Source organism: Thermomyces lanuginosus (assembly GCF_041956635.1).
Source record: "Thermomyces lanuginosus strain ATCC 200065 unplaced genomic scaffold VTN49scaffold_15, whole genome shotgun sequence".
Classification (NCBI taxonomy): Eukaryota; Fungi; Ascomycota; class Eurotiomycetes; order Eurotiales; family Trichocomaceae; genus Thermomyces; species Thermomyces lanuginosus.
In genome coordinates, this window is record NW_027192349.1 from 256334 (window position 1) to 276242 (window position 19909).

At 53.7% G+C, this 19909-nt stretch overlaps 9 protein-coding genes across 9 annotated transcripts; 4 read left to right on the forward strand and 5 right to left on the reverse strand.

The window, feature by feature from the left end:
* Positions 1–41: 41 nt before the first annotated feature.
* VTN49DRAFT_335 (uncharacterized protein) lies at positions 42–498 on the forward strand (the record flags this gene model as incomplete). The annotated part of the gene is made up of 3 exons (XM_069411176.1): positions 42–249; positions 307–379; positions 438–498. 3 exons carry the CDS (start codon positions 42–44, stop codon positions 496–498), a joined length of 342 nt encoding a protein of 113 aa, XP_069271509.1.
* A 453-nt stretch (positions 499–951) lies between these two features.
* On the reverse strand, positions 952–2267 carry VTN49DRAFT_336 (uncharacterized protein; the record flags this gene model as incomplete). Its single annotated transcript, XM_069411187.1, has 2 exons — positions 952–1611; positions 1686–2267. 2 exons carry the CDS (start codon positions 2265–2267, stop codon positions 952–954), a joined length of 1242 nt encoding a protein of 413 aa, XP_069271510.1.
* Positions 2268–2855: 588 nt separating this feature from the next.
* Positions 2856–4672, reverse strand: VTN49DRAFT_337 (uncharacterized protein; the record flags this gene model as incomplete). The annotated part of the gene is made up of 9 exons (XM_069411198.1): positions 2856–2871; positions 2927–3792; positions 3843–4011; positions 4063–4074; positions 4128–4224; positions 4279–4300; positions 4366–4460; positions 4526–4559; positions 4640–4672. The coding sequence occupies 9 exons, from the start codon at positions 4670–4672 to the stop codon at positions 2856–2858; spliced, it is 1344 nt and encodes a 447-aa protein (XP_069271511.1).
* Positions 4673–5406: 734 nt separating this feature from the next.
* VTN49DRAFT_338 (uncharacterized protein) lies at positions 5407–6040 on the reverse strand (the record flags this gene model as incomplete). Its single annotated transcript, XM_069411209.1, has 2 exons — positions 5407–5768; positions 5866–6040. The coding sequence occupies 2 exons, from the start codon at positions 6038–6040 to the stop codon at positions 5407–5409; spliced, it is 537 nt and encodes a 178-aa protein (XP_069271512.1).
* A 68-nt stretch (positions 6041–6108) lies between these two features.
* On the forward strand, positions 6109–9956 carry VTN49DRAFT_339 (uncharacterized protein; the record flags this gene model as incomplete). Its single annotated transcript, XM_069411220.1, has 6 exons — positions 6109–6528; positions 6586–7288; positions 7347–7985; positions 8039–9151; positions 9208–9494; positions 9549–9956. The coding sequence occupies 6 exons, from the start codon at positions 6109–6111 to the stop codon at positions 9954–9956; spliced, it is 3570 nt and encodes a 1189-aa protein (XP_069271513.1).
* A 908-nt stretch (positions 9957–10864) lies between these two features.
* VTN49DRAFT_340 (uncharacterized protein) lies at positions 10865–12191 on the reverse strand (the record flags this gene model as incomplete). The annotated part of the gene is made up of 3 exons (XM_069411232.1): positions 10865–11669; positions 11723–11993; positions 12044–12191. 3 exons carry the CDS (start codon positions 12189–12191, stop codon positions 10865–10867), a joined length of 1224 nt encoding a protein of 407 aa, XP_069271514.1.
* A 428-nt stretch (positions 12192–12619) lies between these two features.
* Positions 12620–13632, forward strand: VTN49DRAFT_341 (uncharacterized protein; the record flags this gene model as incomplete). Its single annotated transcript, XM_069411243.1, has 4 exons — positions 12620–12645; positions 12701–12739; positions 12794–13013; positions 13078–13632. 4 exons carry the CDS (start codon positions 12620–12622, stop codon positions 13630–13632), a joined length of 840 nt encoding a protein of 279 aa, XP_069271515.1.
* Positions 13633–13798: 166 nt separating this feature from the next.
* On the reverse strand, positions 13799–14413 carry VTN49DRAFT_342 (uncharacterized protein; the record flags this gene model as incomplete). Its single annotated transcript, XM_069411254.1, has 2 exons — positions 13799–14153; positions 14223–14413. 2 exons carry the CDS (start codon positions 14411–14413, stop codon positions 13799–13801), a joined length of 546 nt encoding a protein of 181 aa, XP_069271516.1.
* A 3480-nt stretch (positions 14414–17893) lies between these two features.
* Positions 17894–19124, forward strand: VTN49DRAFT_343 (uncharacterized protein; the record flags this gene model as incomplete). Its single annotated transcript, XM_069411265.1, has 2 exons — positions 17894–18188; positions 18304–19124. The coding sequence occupies 2 exons, from the start codon at positions 17894–17896 to the stop codon at positions 19122–19124; spliced, it is 1116 nt and encodes a 371-aa protein (XP_069271517.1).
* Between the last annotated feature and the right edge of the window lie 785 nt (positions 19125–19909).

The window sequence follows — 19909 nt, forward strand, 5'->3', positions numbered from 1 at the left end:
TGGCAGGTGTAACAGTCCCAGCCGGTTTGACTCGGGATCGGATGGTCCGCTGGCGGAGGACTTCCCACCGTCAAGCGACCACGAAGAAGACGGGACGGAAAACTTTCCGAGACCGGTCCGTGGTCTCAGTCAGACCATCCGTCTGCCGGGCAGATCGGGGCGCTCTGAACGAGCAGGTCGATTTATGGACGCGAAATAACCATCAACAAGCCATGGCGGGGGAAATAGCCGGAGAAGCGAGCGAGCGAGGTTGGCTGGCGGCGAGAGAGAAGCAATCGCGGTTTCGAGAGTGTTGACGGTGCCCAGAGGGCGTGGAAGCCCTGGGAGAGAGACTCTGGAGGGACAGGACTCTGTTGTCGTCGTTGTTGTGGAAGCAAAGGTGAGGTCCAACGTCACCGACGATCCGCGGGCGAGACGAGACGCTAAGATTAGGTTAGAGGAAAACGTCGGAGCCGCGAATCGGTGGGGTTTCGTGCTGAGCCGGACCCAAATACGTAAAAAGACGGCTAGGAAGAGCCGAATCACGGAGTGAAGAGGCTGGATGGTGAATTTGGGACAAAAAAAAGAGATGAGGCGAGTTGAAGACGAATACAGGACCCAGATGAACCAGAGGCAACGCTTGACACCGTTCCCGGTTCACCACTCGCTCGACGAGAATCGATTTCTGGCTGAATTTCTGAAGTAAGCCTCGATTCAGATTTATAATGCCCTTGATGAGCGGGCGCGATGAGTCTCCTGCCATCCATTTCTGCGCAAAGCCGAGACGAATCGCCAGTTACTGGAATCCCACATCAAGACGACTTCCTGAGCATCGTTTACTTCAACCTCAGTCAACTGACTCAAAGTACCAAGTAGTATTATCGCAGATTACTCTATTTTATACGCATTCCACCGGCAAATATACACATGTAGAACCAAACCGCGCTCTAACCTGCTCAGATGAGATGATCATCACTGTTCCTTCTTGTCCCGAGCAGCCGCTACTGTCCAGGCAAAGTAGCGCGCCGCCCGAGTAATGCCCTCTTCCAAAGGCACAATAGCCCGGTACCCCAGCCGCTCGATGGCCTTCTGGCACGAATAGTAGCGAGTGACAGACGAGAAAGCAATCTGGCTCTTGGTCAGCGACGGTGTCTTGCCCAAGAACCCGTAAATAGTCTCGACGACGGTGCCAATGACCGAGAGCGCCCCGACCGGCAAGGGGATCACACTAGAAGTGTCGACCACCCGGCCAGCGTGCGCCCACAGCCCGCGGGCAAAATCCCAGAAGTATATGGGTTCGTCGTTGGTGATATTGAAGGCCTCGCCATCGACACGTTCGTGATCCAGGGGCTCGGCCTGGCCGGCCTCGTAGCGAGCATACGACGTCAGCAGCGCATGAGCGGCAAGCGCGTGCGCGTAGGCCACGTTGGCTACGTAGGTGAAGTCAAACAAGTTGTTGTTATCACCGAGCTGGAGCCGAACCTTCAGGTTGGAGCCTGTCAGGCCGAGATGGAGAATGTTCTTCGACACCGCCGTATCAGCCTCGCCAAAGATGCCCGCGGGACGAATGGCGCACGTCAGCATTTTGGAGTCCTTGCGATTCGCCTGTAGGACGAGTTCATCCGCTTCGGCCTGGACAAAAAGGACCATAAGTCAGAAGCGCATCAAGACCATAATGCAAATTTAGCTACACGGGTAGAGCTCACCTTTGTGTCGGTATAGTACACGCCTTGCAGCTTGCCGCGAATCAATGGCCAAGTCTCCTTCGCGTTGATCAAAGGACTGAACGCATCGTGGATCACCGAGGCCGAGCTGGTATAGACAAAAGCCTTGCATTGACCTCCCCAATTGCCATGGTCGCCGCGGGCGACCTCGAGCAAAGTGCGCGTACCGCCCACATTGACCTTGTGTAGCAGCTCCTTATCCGTACGGAAGACCTCCGGCGAGGCAGTATGAATCACCACGTCCGGCTTCACCTTTCGAAATACCTCCAGCATCGACTCCACCGATGTGATGTCGCCTTCGTGGTACTCCGCGCCCGGCAACCGATTATGGTTGACCCGCAGGTCGGTCACATGCACACGGGCATCGTACTCAGGGAATCGCTCGCGCAGGGTTGGGAAATTGGCGCGCGCATCCTTCTCGCCTTGCGAAGCCACGCTGGGATCTGTTTCCGAAGGGAAATTGAGCAGCTGGTCGACGATATTGTGGCCGAGAAAGCCGCACCCGCCGACGACCAGGACGGTGCCCAGGGAGATCCGGGTCCGATTCGGAGCTGGGGCTGTCATTGTGGTCTGGTTGATGGAATTGGGGAGTTGAGCGTTGAACTGCCTGGACCCTGAACTGTAGTCTAGATGCGCGCTATGGCTCTCTAGCGGTGGTCTCGGCGTACTTGGTTGGTCAACTGGTTTAGCTAGGCTTCTTTTTCCCGGCGGTTCCGCCCCGAGCCCCTTCTGGTCAGCCAGCCAATCCTTGCTCGAACTTCCAAGACCGACTGGAGTCCGTTCGTAGCTTGGTCAAGTTGGTTACCTACGGAGTCCTAACCTACTATCCTGCAGGCACGTCAGATTTTGAATACCTGCCGGACTTGGACACGATTCCAGTAGCAAAATAAACTCCCTTGTTAGACCGGGGTGTGTCCATTAGCTATTATTACTGTAGCGAAACTGCTGCTGCTGAAGAGCCCTCCGTCTGGGTTAGGTATCATCATGGTTCATATTATTCGATGGTGCGGAACCAAAGCAAGGGCGAAATACCTCCAGACGAACTACTGTATACCACGGTTCGCATGTTCACTCATGCAAAGACCTCGTAGATGCAAAATGCCGTGGCCAGGGTAGTCTGTCGTCAAAGGCACGAACGGAAAGCCGCTTTCCTCAGTCGAATGCCTCCCTGTTGCAAAGTCAGCCAAGGACACGCCTCAACGTTGGGGCCGCAGCGAACTTACTCGATGCTCCGCTCGACTGATCGTCGCAGAGCCCGGAAGTACTTCTTCTTGTCCTCCGGAGATCCCCAGAGTAGCTTGCTGGCTTCAGGATTGACGATCGCTCGGGGATCGTAAGGCGGTTCCTCCTCCTCAATGGCCTGCACCATTGCTTCAATGTGATGTCCCAAATCCTCCGGCCGCCTCGGAAAATAACAGAGGACACCTTCTTTAGACACTCGGTGATGGAAAATGGGTGTCTGAACGAAGACTCGCGGCTGTTCCTGGGGGAACTTGGGGCTGAGATGGATCTTGATCCGGAAGACACCTCCGTCTAGATGGGTCATAGGGCGACCAAAGTAGGTTAGCACCCACACAAAGATGTTCCCATCCACCAGGTCCAGATCGACTGTGTACGCGTTCTGTTGTTTGAGGTCCTCGCGGACGCGCTCGTACTGGCGTCGGAGATCCACCGCAACTCGAGAGTCCTTCTGCGCGGCCTCTTGCCCTTGAATTGCCCAGTTTGCAGTCTCTTCCGCCAAAGCATCCTTGATAAAGAGAAGGCGACGCTTCAGCTCGGGGTAATCAAAGCAACCTGACATTACATTTCCCGGCCCTTCGAAGGTCATTCGCTCAAACTGCTGTTTCGGTTGCACGTTCTGCGACGCCTTCTCTATGGTTTGCAGGTACGATTCGTAATACCACATGAACCGTCTCTTACGAAGGTCATCGAACGGCCCGGGATTGGATGCGTCATCCCCGAAGCTGAAGTTGTCGTCATTGCCGCTCTCGACTCGCTCCGGCGGCGGCAGGAGCGTGCCATCTGGCTGGATGCCCAGCGAGTCCTCAAGCGGCTGAATGACCGCAATGCGAAGCGTCTCGTGTTGGATCTATCTCCATCAGCGCTATGTCAGCGGAACCCGGAGACCATCCTGCGCACCTTGGCTCTATAGCGCTCCATTTGGATCTTGTCGTGCTCGGAGCGGACATTCTCGTATCCTGGCTCATTTTCATACGGGTTGGCTGACATTAGGCTCTGAATCGAAAGCAGGATCGACTCGAGGCCTTGGGCGGAGGACCATTCTTCGCCTCGTTCCCCATGCCAGGTGCTGCAGCATCATCAGCCCCGCCATATACACTGCGCTACGACGATGCATTACCCTAAGATCGACCTGGGAATCCGTCAGTAACAAACCTCATGAAACGATCCTGAAGGGTCTCTTACAAGCAAACTTTGCCATCGGCATAGATGTTTGGGTTGAATCGGCATCTCCCATTGTTTGTCGTCAGTGCCCGCACATTCGGCGGCCGCGCAGGGTAGTCTGCAACGGACCGTCAGTGTCCTGCATACGCTATTTCTCCTTCTCCCTACTGACCGGCAGTAAACTTGACAGAGAACTTGATCCGAAATGGTTCCTGTTAGACCGTCTAACTGTATATTTTTCTCCTCCCAGGGCACAAACCTCAAAAAAGCCATACTCATACGGGGTCCCGGGAGGACCGATGATCAGCGCCTTGACATCGCGGATATCAGCCTCCTCGCATGCAACGGCCAAGGCTGTGAACCGTTAGCTTTGACTAGCCTAATGATATTTGGTTCCGTCTTATCGTCTCGGCACGTACATAGATCGGTGCTCTGCTGGAGTTGGCGGATTTCCTGTAAACACCCCGCCAGGATCCCCGCGTTAGCCCTGCTACCATGAAAGCGCGAGATCGGGAATTCGAGTCACCGCATACCCGGCTGATACGGAGGATTGCTTGATCCGACATGGTCCTTACGGTTCTTAGCGTGGAGGAGGGAAAGAATTACCTGGTGAACGACGCGGCGCGCCGGACTGAACCAATGGGCCCAATGGCTGCCTTGTGGATGCCTCACAGTTACACAATAGGCCGGTACTTTCAACGAGACAGTCGAGATCCCTGTAGCTACCTTTGCTCTATTGCAGCTATTATATACTGAGAATTTGCGGTCGCTGGGCGCATCCCGCCGTTGCTGCCTCTGCTGCGTGAGCCTGGCCCAGAAGGCATCGCACAAGGCCAATGGGCTCCGCAACGTATACAGGCAACCATTTCGCCCAGAGCGCAGAGATCTGGCCCAGATACAGAGAAGGTTCATCCTGGTACCCTCGATCCTCCATACTTTGTACAGCTTCTCCATAGTAGCCTCTCTGCTTCCTCGTTCGTGCCGCCGCCGAGCTCAGCCTCATACCACACAGGCTCGTCAGCCGCCTCGGATCTTGATACGCGGTCGTATCGCATCCGGAGCGCTATTCTTAGCACTCAGACGCCATCCCGAAGCTCGCAGATACCCCGCTGCACGCCCAGCCCATGCGTTCATGCACCACCGCCGCCTCTCCATTCAGCTCCTCCTCCCACCGCTCTTCGGGTGGGGGAGTTGAAAGCGCCCGCTGCGGAAGGCGGTCATTAGATCACGTGACTATCCGGGATAAGGGGGCTGGTCTCCGGTCTGTTTACAGCCTCCTCGCTTTCCCTCCAAGATTGTATTATTGTCGTCCGGCCGTCGTGTCGTTAGCGCACTCCGTTATCCCTAGAGCCGCGAAGAAGAAAACACCCGCCCGGTTGTTCGCGCTATTTGCTTCCCCGCGGCCGCTACAGTTGGGCATGATCAAGCTGGTGTAGGCCCGCGTGCTGCGCCGCCTGTGTTTCACCTTGGGCCCCAACAATTGCGATTTGGAGCAGTGTTCCCAGCCTCCCTCTTGCCGTTGATCGATAGAGTGGCTTCTGTCGTTGCTTGGCCCGTGATTGCTTGCGCTCGATATCTCTCCCGTTCCGCCGCTTTCCCGCTCACCCCTCGTGTTCGTCTTTGATCCCGCAAACCCCTGGGCCGTGCGTCGCCCAAGGCCCGCTGGACTGGATGATTGTGGATATTGGATGCTATTTTGTCGCGGGAAGCTTTGCTAAAAGCGCTCGTTTGTTTGGTCGTCGTTGGGCCCCTCTGTGACGAGTGGATGGTGTGAAGAAAGTGTCTGGTTCGACGGTAATCTGTCTTCCAAAACCAGAGCGACACTTGTTTGACGCGGCCAACTGCGAGACCAACGTCCGCTCGCCTTGGATTTCTCGTTGATGTATCCCTTTATCGCCTAGAGAGCCCTGCCAGCCCTGACGGCAATCCCACATCTTTGAACGCTGATAGAACTCCTGCATCACAACCTCCTGGACACTTTGCTCGGTCCTGATTGCCCATCATGCCGACAGATCGCGCATTGCCAGACATTTTGATGCCTGGCAATGCCGGCTCCGGCAGCCCTGGTACATGGCAGAATCCAAATCCCGGATCAAGTTCTCAATCTCCCATATCTCCCATCGAGGGGATCGGATCCTTTGACCCTACAGCCATTCCCGGTTCTCCTCCGGCCAACGCCTCTTATACCTCGCGCGATGTCCCTCCGCCCGACGGTCGACCAATAGGTTCCCGCGAGTTTCGTGAACCAGAGCCATTCGATCCGCAGGAGCCACCGCGAGATCGATCTCGACCTCATCCCCGCACCTCAACGAAATCGCCGGGCAATGCCACTCGTTTGTGTAAAGAATGCGGCGAGCAACTCACTGGGCAGTTTGTGCGAGCGTTGGCAGGCACCTATCACCTGGAATGCTTCAAGTGCCGAGTATGTAATGTAGTGTACGGTTCTGCTGCATGATCCCGATTCTGACACCAGCTGCAGGACTGCGGCGACATTGTCGCTTCGAAATTTTTCCCAGTTGATGCGGAGGACGGCAGTGGCCAATACCCTCTGTGCGAGACGGACTATTTCCGACGCCTAGATCTTCTCTGCTACGCGTGTGGCGGCGCTTTGCGAGGTTCATATATCACTGCGCTGGACCGGAAATATCATATTGAACATTTTACTTGCTCCGTCTGCCCAACCGTGTTTGGAGCGCAGGACTCCTATTACGAGCACGAAGGCAACGTCTACTGCCATTACCACTACTCAACGCAGTTCGCGCAACGATGCAATGGCTGCCACACTGCAATTTTGAAGCAATTCGTCGAGATCTTCCGTAATGGTCAGAATCAGCATTGGCACCCGGAGTGCTACATGATTCACAAGTTCTGGAATGTCCGTCTGGCCCCCACGGGTCAGCAAATTGAAGAGAGCCAGCCTAATGTGAATGCATCGGAGGATCAACGCGAACGAGTGCGACAGCAGGAAGATATGATGGAAGAGAAAGTCTACAAGATTTGGAGCACTCTCTCCGCGTTTGAAGAGTCATCAGCCGCATGTATCTCCGACATGCTTTTGCATGTGAGCAACGCCGCCTATGTAGACGGCGTTTACGTCGCGAAGAAGTTCATTGGCCACGTCGAAATTCTCTTCGAGGCCATCGACCGACTGGCTGTCCAGTTCAAAACTCACTCAATGAAGGGTATGTTGCGATTCGTTCGTGACAATCTGGTTGAACTTTAAGCTAACATGGTGTGTAGATTTGGCCTACGGTCGCGAAGCAAAACTCCTATGCAAGAAGATCGTCGCATTCTTTTCGCTACTTTCAAAGTCTCAGGAGTCCGGACAGCGCAAGCTTGGTGTCACGCAGGAGCTACTCTCGCTAGTTACTGGGCTGGCTCACTATCTCAAACTACTGATTCGAATCGGTTTGCAGGGTACCCTGAAGCTGGAGAGAGAACGAAATGTATCCGAAGGTCTCCACGAGTTCCTCGACCATCTTGGAGACCGGATGGAGGATCTGAAGGCGGAAGGTGGCCAGGTTGACCTGATGAAAGACATCGCAGGTTTGGCAGACCGATTCTCAGACTGCTGCGCAGGCTGCAAAGAGCCGATTGATGATTCATGCATCATATTGGGTGACAAGAGATGGCATCTGAAGCCGCAACACCTGTCGTGTGCATCTTGTCAGAAAGATTTGACTTCTGACTTTTCAACTGCCATGTGGAGCGATAGAGAAGGTCGCCCGTTCTGTTCTCAGTGCGCTGGCCACGTTCCCGACGCTCGGGGAGGCTTTGGTCAAGTGACAAAACTCCAACAATATGTCTTCTTGCTTCGTGTAGCTCTGGCGAGGCTTTTGTCCGTCCTCCGATCCAGCGGAACGCTGTCTCAGACGACAGGTATTGTTAATCCCTTTAAGCAGTCCTTGGGACAGTGCTTACAGAAAGTCCAGATGATATTGGTCTCAACGAGCGTGGGGAAGCCCGTGGAGGGTCCACTGGCGATGCAGGCCGCGAGCCGCCGCAAATATCACGCTCTCGGACTCAGATGTATAAGAGCTCGTCCAGAACTGGGACGAATGAGGGCAACTCCCTGGAACAGACCGTCGGCGAAATGCGGCGATTGCGTTCCATCCGAAACGAGCGCACACTTTCCACCACGTACAAGAAAGCACGTGCATCCCGAATCATTGACGGCCCTGAAGGGAGGAGCGTTCGGCCCGGCTCTCCCGGCGCCGGCGACTCGGGTGAGCCGCGAAACCAGGAACTTCATATCGTGGAAGAGAAAGATGCGAATGCCGATCAGCCGAAGGATGTTACCTTTGGTAATCAGGATGCCCTCACTCTGGACGACATCCCACGGATCGTTGCTGCCGAGCAGGCCAAGGAGCAACGGCCCAACGCCTACCGAAATGCCGGTCCCGGCGTCGTCCCTTCTGGAGATCGACAGGGAAAGCAAGTGGCCGGTCATCAGCGACAAGTCTCGGGGGCGGTGGAATCAGGGCCGGCCGAGCCGCCTCCACCGAAGACCAAGAAATACTTTTCGGAGCTGTCCGCACTGGAGTATTTCATTGTCCGGCACGTTGCCGTGCTCTCGATGGAGCCGCTACTCGAGGGTCACTTCAACCTCGAAGAGCTGCTGTCGCTGATTGAGTCGCGCAAGCCCACGATCTGGAACATCTTTGGGCGCGCTTTCAATAAGGATAGCAAGAAGGGTGGCAAGAAGAAGGGTGTCTTTGGTGTCGCTCTCGACTACCTCGTTGAGAGGGACGGGGCAGAGTCCACGCATGGGGTCGGCCCAGGCGCTTTGCGGGTGCCGGCACTAATCGACGACGCCGTCTCGGCTATGCGTCAGATGGACATGTCGGTGGAAGGCGTATTCCGCAAGAACGGCAACATCAGGCGACTGAAAGAGTTGGCCGATCTGATCGATAACAACTATAGCCAGGTCGATCTGAGCAAGGAGAGTCCGGTGCAAATCGCTGCGCTGCTCAAGAAATTCCTGCGTGAGATGCCAGATCCTCTGATGACGTTCAAACTTCATCGTCTATTCGTAGTCTCGCAAAGTAAGTTGGTTCTAAACGTTTGGTTTTTCTGGCATGGGAACTGACACCGTTTGCAGAAATTCCGGATCCTGAGAAGCAGAGGCGGCTACTGCACCTGACATGTTGCCTCCTGCCCAAAGCCCATCGGGACACGATGGAGGTCCTCTTTGCGTTCCTGAATTGGACATCGTCCTTCTCGCATGTGGATGAAGAATCGGGAAGCAAGATGGACATTCATAATCTTGCGACAGTAATGACACCCAATATTCTTTATCCAAGTAACAAGACGGCGACCATGGAGGAGAGCTACCTGGCCATCGAGGCGGTAGCGTCACTGATTGCGTACAACGACACGATGTGCGAGGTAAGTCCCCTGGGAATTCGTACTGTATGGACAACCTTCTCATCATTTCCATAGGTCCCCGAAGATCTTCAGTCCATTCTGAATGACGCCAGTTTCTTTAAGGACAACGCGGACATCACCACCAAGGATATCCTGAAACGTTATGGAGACTTTGGGAAGGGAAATGTTGCGCAAAGGATTGCCCAGCAAAGCTCGTCAGAGCAAGGCGGTGGCAGCTCCGGTGCGATCCGAGGGAACAATTCCCCGGCCACGGCACGCATCGAGTCGGATCCGTCTCAGGCGGCTGCCTGGCAGATGCAGAGCTCAGTACGCCATGTGCAAGGAGGGCCATCGCACCCACCAGAGTCGTCCCAGCCCGACGACCAAAGCCGCGATCGCAGCGCTAGCGAAAGTCAACAGCCAGAGTCCCAACAAGTGCCCTACCGGCCTTATGGCGGAGGGGCAATGGGCGTCGCCAGCTGACTGTTCCTCATCAGTTTTTTCTTTTCTTTTTCTTCAATTCAGCAGTTCGTACTGTGGTTATGACCTGGAAATGCTTCCGTTTTATTTATTCTTCATATAGGGTTGTGAGACTTTGACCAGAAAAAGCTAAAAAGCTACGGGGCTCTCTTCATCTACGTTTTCCTTCATCCTCAACCCTGTTTCCCTCTTCTCATTTCATTTCTTTTCGACGACGCTGTGCATCATCATCATCATTACCATCATCCATCGGTCTTGCATGCATATCTTTTTACCTATTACTTACTACCCATTACAGTACTTCTGCTAGCACTTTTTACATGGCCAACCGATTACTTCTCTTATGCAGCTTGTTTTGTTCTCATTATTTTTTCCTCTTAGCTTGATTCCCGCTGTGGTATTTCTTGATCTTCTTTATACAACCTACATCCTTAGGTTATTTGAATATCAGATAACCATCTTATCTTTCTCGATGCGGAGATCTCTTTGTCTCATTCCGTTCCCTTTTTGGTGATCAGCTACATGTATTTGATATCATATCGACTATCTTTCTGTTCGAGGTTGTCGACCTCTCAGGGCTACATGCTCCCGTTTTGATCGAATTGTTTCTTTTTTTGGAGAATGGTGATTAGCTACCGCAATGTGCCTTGTTAAGGTGAATACTAATTCTGGATTTTTGCAGTTGAAGTGAGACTATACAGACTGAACACAAGGTAGCCAATGCGTATCTCAATTGACAGCAATTAATGCATGACATTCCAAGTTTCCCTGCAACGCCCATCCAAACGCCTATAATAATACACCCTGAATAAGATATAATGCTGTAGGGAGTACTCCTATCAGAAAACAATCGCACACCCCAAATCACCCTATCACACAATCTAGTTTTTTCTTTCGCAAAGGTTTGGAATTTAAGCCCGCCGTCGCAACGTTCTCCCCGCTGAGCTCACACTTGTCGACGAATCAACCGCCTGCTGCTTCCGGATCGCCGCCGCACGCTTCGTCGATGCTGCCGGCGTCGGTGCCTGGCTGCGGCTATTATTGCTAGTCGTCGCGGTGGTTGTCTTTTTTGCGCCAACCCGGCTGGCACTTCCGGGGGCAGCGGGTCGCTTACCGGCAGCAGTAGAGGTTGTGCTGGGAGCAGCAGTCCGGGATGATGACTTAACGATCATTGTAGCGGTGGTGTTTGTCGAGGACGTAGTGCTAGTACTCATGGTACGCTCGTGGCGCGGCACAGCGGGTGATTTCGCAGGCTGTCTTGTAGCAGCTGCGGTTCTGGCGGTGGTTTTCTTCGACTGCGACTGTGATTGCGGTGTGGGCCGAGTTTTCCTTGGAGATATTGGGCTGGAGGCTACCCCTGCGGCGGAGGATGGGTCCTTGCCAGCGGTGCGCGCACGAGCGCTATCAATCATTGCTTTCAGCGGGCTAGATGGTTTCAATGGTGACACTGGCCGCGACAAGGGCTGATGCTGACGCGGCGTCTTGGTCGGCGATGCGGTGAGCAATGGTGATTGCTTGTACGTGCGCGAGTTGTTTGATTTTGGAGAGAGGACATTGGCCTCTGCGTCGCGCATCACCTGCGACACGGCGCGCGATGGGCCAGCACTCGCAGGTCCGGCCGCGGCCGCGGGGTTGCCACGCCGTTTAGGGTTCTTAAGTTGGATGGATGTGTCGACGGCAACGGGGGCGTTTTCCTTGTCCGAGTAGATTCCTTCGCTGTTTGTGTGTCAGCTAGACCGTCCATGAAGGGACCATAAATCGTGATATACCTAGTCCGAATGCGATATGACGGGGCCTTCGCTACGACCGGCGGCGCTGGATCTCTTGGAATCACCGTTTGCTTGCCTGTCTTGGTCGGCGACGTAGCCTTCCTTGTCCCCGTCGGTTGCGTAGCTGCAGGCATGTGCTTCTCCAGCAATTCACCCATCGTCATCTTCCGCAGAGCCATTGGCACCCGGTTGATGCGTCGCTCGATGCGCGATCGCAGATCCTGCACCTGGAGGGCATACTGCATGCGAAGTTTTCTTGCCCGTTCCGTGACTACGCCCGCGTCAGTTCGGTGTGGAAAGGGAGGGTACAGAGGCGCATACTCTCCAACTGTAGATTGTCTATAAGGGCTTGCTTCTGACTTCGAGTAAGTCTTAGTTTCTTTCTGGCAGGACTCCTGGTCGGAGTCGTCATCTGCTCGTCGTGATCGAGGTGCAATGATTTGCGCTTTCGCGACTCGGTTGCGGCCATTATTGCGGAACTTTGCCGGGAATATACGCTTCTGTAGAGAATTTGGTGAAGTTTAAAACAATCAGGGCGTCGCGCGACGAATTATTCCCGCAATACGCTGGCAAATCGTCGCGTTGCAAGTGTCACTTTGGAGAGCGCGTCGGGGTGACGATGTGGAAGCGGGAGTAAACAAACACTAATCCCAAAACAGTTAGAGCAGAGTCATTACTTATGCCTCAGGCATCAAGCAGTCAGCAACCAGCATACGCCATTGACGACTCGCAGTTAAGGCTAGGTAGAGCTCAAGCCTTCGCGTCATCAGCTCGGTTGTTCTATTATTGCCTTCCGTTTCTGGTCAGTTCATACACTCTTCACGGCTTCCAAAGGCCGATTTTATAGAACTTCTTGCTCCTACCAGTGGTATCTCGAGCTGTGCTTCCACCGTCAAGATGGTGTTGGAGGCGACTATGATCATGTGCGTGCGAACAGTAGCTGGAAAGCTCCGCAACTTGAAGCTAACACATCAACAGTGTTGATAACAGCGAGCCAAGCAGAAATGGCGATTATACGTAAGCAATCGTGCGAACCGTTCCCAGATCGCCGCCTCATCTAACACCCTCTAGCCCAACACGATGGCAAGCACAGTGTGACGCCGTCGGCGTCATCCACAGCGTAAAGATGCGTGCGAATCCGCAGTCCGCCGTCGGATTGATGAGAATGGGTGGCGACGGTCCGCAAGTCCTCTCGACGTTCACGTCCGACTACGGCGTGCTTCTCTCAGAGCTACACAAGACAAAGATCCATGGCACTGCACATCTGACAGCGAGTATCCAGGTTGCAGCGGTAAGAGTTTGCATCTGCACAAACTGCGCCAGGATGGGTATGGCTGACAAACGGTCTACAACAGTTGGCGCTCAAGCACCGATCCGAAAAGTCCCAGCGACAACGCATTATTATATTCACCTGCTCTCCAATCGCCGAGGACGAGAAGACGCTGGTCAAGTTGGCAAAGAAGATGAAGAAGAACAACGTGTCGATCGACGTCGTGGCCTTTGGTGACTTAGAACCAGACACAACAAAGAAGCTGGAGGCGTTCGTCGAAAATGTTAAGGGCGGAGACGGCTCGCATCTGGCCATCATCCCGCCCGGACCCAACCTGCTCAGTGAGGAGCTCCAGATGACCCCCATCCTTGGAGGAGACGGCACGGCACCGGCACCTGGCGCCGGTGCGGATGCATTCGGCTTCGACGAGGCCGCGGAGAATGACCCGGAGCTGGCGTTTGCCCTGCGGTTATCGCTCGAGGAGGAACAGAACCGTCAGGAGAGGGAACGACGGGAACGGGAGGAGCGGGAACGCAAGGCCGCCCTCGAAATGATTCCCGAGGAAGGCGGGTCGTCCAAGGAGAATGGGGACCCATCAAAAGACAAGGACCAGGATGGAGATAAAATGGACACGGCATAGAGGCGTGACAGCAACTATCGCGACCATTATGATTCTATTTGTGTCATGATATACAACCGTCACCCAACCATGCTATGGCAGATCTCTATGGTACTCTCTCTGTAATATAAACCATTACGGCCCCCTGGAAGGGTTCCGGTCGACTACGGACTCAACCGGTCTTGCGTCATGTCCTCCCGCGCAGCCATGTCCCCAGATGTCTGTCAAACGCATCACATCGGATGGGCATCTCCAGCTGGTAGAACGGATTCTTCATGACATAGTCGGCATACAGCTCATAGATCTTGCGCATCACGGTATCCACGTTCTGCATCAGCGGGTCGGTGAAGAGAAGGAACTTGGTCCCGGTCAGGGTCTGGAAGCAGGTCAGGCGAAACTTGTCGGTTTCAAGCACCTCGATTCCAGTCTTTGGTACTCCGGGGTTCGGGGTCGTGTACGTAGTCGTGGGCGTGGATGTGCCGGAGCCGCTGCCACTGCTGATGGGGATCTGCGGGGTGAGCGAGCGTGTGATGGCATGGACACTTAAGGCCAAATTAGCTTTCAGGGAGGTTCAGGGGGGGCGCGAGATGGCGGGAGCGGGCACTCTTTACCCATGAAATGTCCCTGCCAGGACAAGATAATCGTTCGTGGACAGTTTCTGGAGCCCGGCCTGGAACTCTCGGTGGTAGATGAGACCACCAGCCTTGTTGATTATGATGAGCGCAAAAACCGGCCTAGTTTTTGGGTCTCCGTTAGTTTGAACAAAAAAGAAAGCTTGATAACACAGCCAGCTGACGTACATTGTTCTTGGCCTATGCTCTGGCCTGAAGGATGATCGGTTCTCACTCGCTCCACGCGGCGGAGAGCGACCAGTGTGTCAGCCAGATCGCATTGCCGTTTGCTGCTGTTGCCTTCGTCCTCCAATATCAGGCGACGTTGCAGATATTATTCTCCTCGTCAATCAAGCAATTGTACGACCTGGCGCTGCAGGCACCGCTTTCAATCATCAAATCATCGGCCAGGCCGTTGTCAGGAACCAGCGACCTGCGCCGGGTTTGCCAGTCTGGCAAGTGGTATAAGGCACATCACGTGATCTCATGGAGTCTGATCACGTGACAATTGGAGTCACTTTCCAGCCGGATTGATTCTTTGGTCGGATCATTTGGCTCGCAGTCTAGTCTGCTCTGGGTTAGCGCTGCATGCTTAATTACACTTGCGGAGCTTGATCAGGCTGCCCTGTCGCCTGAAAGTCGTGCCACTTGCGGAGGTCAAATCTCAAGGAGTCCAAAAGTCAAGATCCATCCGCATGGGGCTTGGCCGGCCGGTCCCATGATGCATGCATGGCCGGTAACGACGAGTAATTACGAGTAACATACGAGTTAGCACGAGTCAGTTTTCGCATATAGGATTGTGCACACCCCATTTCTGACATTGATATGAATGTTCTTTCAATGGCCGTTTCCATAGAACTGACTCGTTGGGATTGTAGAAAAGGAAATTGCTTCAGAAATAGCGAAACATCCTTGCAACGAAGCAAGGAAACCGATCAATCACTGGAAGGCGTTCCTGAGAATTCCAGTCGATACCCGTGCCATGTCCATACGGAGTACGGAGTACGCCGTACATTACGGGCACAAAAGCCGGCAGCTCTGGGGCTAACCTACCTTCAGCATCATCGCGTGGAGTTAAGCGCGGTGGCAGCCCCTGCCACGATTTTCCTTATCTTCCGGCAACCTGTTGAAAGGCATCCTCGCATCGAACCAATGCTTCTTGCCCGGTGGACTTTTCCGATGCAATTCTAATGGCCAGTCAAACGGGAGACTTCCCCGACGCGCTGGGCTCGTGTCTGCGAGTGTGATCGGGGACTAAGACTCGAGTTGACGATTCTCGGTTCTGAGAATTTGGGCCAAGCAGGGGTCGTGTCGTCGATGCAGGAAATTCACTTGGGTGATTGGATTATTCGGGTGGGCGCAAGACCACTCTCATTTCGCTCTCCCACCATATTCAGATCAGGTCAAGATTGATCAAAAAATTGTCGTGAGTTGTTGCCTGAATTTCAGAATGAATTGGCTGATCCACTGGTGTCCAGGGTTTCTGGTCTGGCCAAGTGGTCGGCTCATCCTTTCGGAAGATCTTCGTCTAAGTTAACTAAATTTTCAACCGCAGCTAGCTTGCTGGGTGTGCAGTATGACTCGTTTGATCGCACGAGAGGGGACTCTTGACAATTGTGGTCCGAAAATGTCCTAACTAGTGACATTCGATTAGGCGCATGCATTTCTCTGCTTGCTTTGGCATTTCGTGGCCATCTACAGAGTATCTATTACTATTATTATTATTATTGTTGCAAACTCCGCGAACGTGCGCACATGCTTCCCCCCGGTTAGTTCGCTGCGCATGGACATCGCCTATGCGCGAACCAATCCTCGTGGGAGTTGCACGAACTAGTCCTAGCGCTTGCATGGGCATTTTGCGCAAACAAAGAAAACTGCTAAGCCAACATGAGGGACGGGATGGCCTGATCGAACGTTTCGGGGTTGATCATCCGCCGCCTGGGCAAAGCTCCGAACTTGTCACCGTGGACTCGGGTACACTGCCTTGATGATTCAGTGTGCGCCTAGTAATCTTGGCCCTCGGGGTACGTTTTGGACTGTCCATTGATCGCAGGACTGGCAAGGTTTTGCCGGAGTAAGGAAGGACAGGGCCTGGAATGTCTTCCTCTTGCTGCAAGAAGCTCCGAAATTGCTGTCCATTCCCTCCAAATGTCTTTTTTTTGTATCAAGATCAAAAAAATATGTCATTGAGACAAGGCAAGCTCGCCAGGAGCGGACAACCACATGGGGAGCGGTCCGTACGGAGACTACCAGTACGATGAAGTGGAGGGGTCAATCAACATCGCTTAGGGTCGAATCCAGTCGTCTGGCCCATAACCTCATACAACTGACAGGGGTCAATTTGTCAATAGCGCCATTTCCCTTCCCTTCTTTGGACTAGTTGATGGACTCGAAAAGCCAGAAATCTTCAGCTCTCAATGGATCTGCCCATTGCATTAGATGAAACGATCTGGCGGACCGACCCGAAAAATGAGGTCACGGCTCTGATTCTTCCAACGCTAACCTAATCGTGATCTTGGGACTCTGGAGTCTTGTCTAGCGCAATTCTCCTCAAGGGCTTGTTCCCAATACTGCGGAGAACAAATCTTTGAGGATCGCCGGAGGAGCTCTGTACAATAATCAGAACAAGAGGCCCGCAGAGAAACACGAGAGAGGAAAAGAGAGAGGAGTTGGGCAAATTTTTCTGAAAGTTTCTTGAGCATTAGTGCTTGATGCCTCTGCTCTCTGTTTTCTGTGTCACCCTGTCACTGCCACTACAGTTTATGTACTGTAGCAGTGCGAGTTTTCTCCGGTAGACGGCGCCACAGGACGATCTCGCCCGATCTGACAGGCGCCACACGCTGATTGGCATTGCAACTCTCGTACTCTACGGATAATCCGTACTGTACTGTGCCTCGGTAGGGCATTATCCACTTCTGTCGTCAAGTCCGTTCTGGCCGCAAGGGTGGCAGTGACCTGCGGTCGGAGACGTGGCTACGCGCTGCTATCAGCGCTCGGGCAATCGCGACTGATTGGGGAGAATGTGCAGATCATATACGGGCAAACCGAGCAGGCAGACTGGAGGGTGTTTGTGCTTGGCGATCCAGGACTCTGGAGACCATGTGCGGAGTAAGAGAACTTGAGCTGAACAGGGATCACTGCCTGGTGCGGACCATCAAACCACATGGCCTCAGTTTAGCTCCAGACTCGCGCATTCTGTTGGTCTGGCAGACCCGAGGAGAAACCAATCAGTCCCATGTCTGGATGCGGCTCTTATGCCGGACCACCGCAACCAATCTCCGGTTCATGTAGTTTTGCGGCCACACTCAATCCAAGAGGAGCTTCTAGCTTTAGAGTTGGATGGCTTAGATCATGGTCGGGTTGCCCGACATTGCCAGTTGTCCATGGGCAGTGCTCGAGCACACCGCTCTGGCCGGTCTATTTATTCCAAACGTGTTTTTCGATTCTGAATGCTCATCACTACACGACTACTCTCTACTCGATTGCGTACTCTAATATCCTGACCGACAGTCCCATTCAACAATCTCGGTATCGTTCTGACCTAGCCCTAGGTGGCCTCGGCCTGTGGACTTGGGCTGTTGGCCATCACGTTCATGATTTTTGTGTTTGGACATTTGCACCCCTTTCCCCTCGACCCGAGGAGTGGTCAGGACACACTGGACTCTTCCAACATGCCCACTGGGAACAGCTTGCCGCAGGAGCTGGGGCGCTGCTCTAACCAATTGGTACATTGGTATAATACTGGAGGCCTGGTCGCGGACCCGGTGACAACCTTCGACAGCAGCCTTTCCACGATCGTTGTTGGAAGTCCTCCAACGCCGATGGAGACTCTTCCAAATTCGCCCTGTCCATCGCTGTTGGAGGCTGAGCCTAATAGTCCAAGGACGTCTCAACCGGTGATGGGTTCCCCTAATGGGTTGCAGGACATGCATTTTGCAGGGTGGCTTCCGTTTGAACCTCATCCAGGTACGGGGAGTTTCCATGTCGTCGTCTCATACTCCGACAACTCGGATTGGTTTTCATTGGCATTTGATCACCCAGAGTCATCTCGTTAATGAGTTACTGATATCGTCAACAACAGATCAAGTGTGTGACCCACAGCTGCTGAACCAGAGCAAGTCCCATCCTTACGAACCAACTGGCACGAGTCCGTATCAACCGGAGGACAGCCCAAGAGCCCCTCTGGAAGTCGAACCCATGACTCCGCCGAGCACCGATGAACCCCCAAGCCCAGCGGCATCATCATCCTCGTCCGAGCAAAGTGACATTGTGCCGCCACACCCGTGCACCCGCAAGCGTGGTGTTCCTTGCAGGCCCAATTCAAGGCGACGCCGCCGACAATCAAACAACAACAGCCGGAACCCTTCATCTTCCGCCAACCGCCGAGCCAAGGTGTTCATCTGCAGCTTCAAGCGCTACGGGTGTGACTCGACGTTCGGCAGCAAGAACGAGTGGAAGCGACACATCAACTCGCAGCACATCAAAAAGAGCTTCTGGCGCTGTGACCTGGGCAACTGCAACGTGTCCCAGCAGCAGCGGCATCCGCGCGTTCCGAACGACTTCAACCGTAAGGATCTCTTTATGCAGCACGTGCGACGTATGCATGCGCCCTGGGGTCGCGCGGCCGCGCCGAGCTCGCGCAAGAAGGACCAGTTTGAGAAGCAAATCATCCTGGTGACGAACCGGTGCCATGTACGGCTGAGGAACCCGCCCCCGAAAAGTCGCTGCGGGTTCTGTTCGTCGACGTTTACGAACTGGGAGATGCGATTGGAGCATGTCGGGCGGCATTACGAGCAGGGGGCCCCAGGGGAGGAGGTAGAAGATCCAGACCTTCGAGACTGGGCGTTGAATGAGGGCGTGATTCGAATGGACCATACCACCGGGAAGTTGACTTTGACTTGAAAACGCAAAACAATAGAGGAGGGGGACAATGACGATCATGATGATTTACGGTCTTTTTTTTTTTTCGGTTCATTTTCACGGGCCATTCGTCATCCCTTTCGGGATCTTACGTGTTTCCTTTATGATCTGTATGATGGGATGTGATATACCCCAGATGTTATGACTCTCTTGGTTATGATGAGCCTATGCAAATGGCGTGGCATGCGCCCATGTCTTTGAGGCGGGGGGCTGTTAACAAAATGGCCAGGAGTAGAACGGGATTATTCAGGGTGTGTGTGTATGTTTATCGAGATTAAGGTTTTCTGTCGGGCATAATGAAAAGCTTCTCCAATTGATATATCACTTGCGCTTGTTCACTTCTTATAGGTTAAGTTTCAATTAGGGCTAGGGCTACTCCGTACTTTCCGATCAAGCCCTAGGCTAGGGGTCTTGTCCATCGATCTCCATCGATCGGAGGATCTTAAGTTTGTGGCATTGCCTGGCGGACGGGGCTTATTTGCGTGCGATCGACGGCAGTAGTATATCCATCCCGTAACCATAATCAACAGAGCTCAGATTGCTTTCTCCACAGCAAGAACGGAACGGCAGTGAGGGTGGGGTTCAAAGTTTCGACTCTAGATGTCGTTGGTCCCTAAAAAAAAAAAAAAAATGAACATGCGGAGCCTTCCTCATTGGCTTACGGTATGTCTTTTGAGTCGGGCAATTAATTCATCAACAGGAACCTGGCTCGATGCTTTTTTTTTGGGAGTAGGGGGGGGGGGGGGGGAAACGTCGATTGAAGAAAT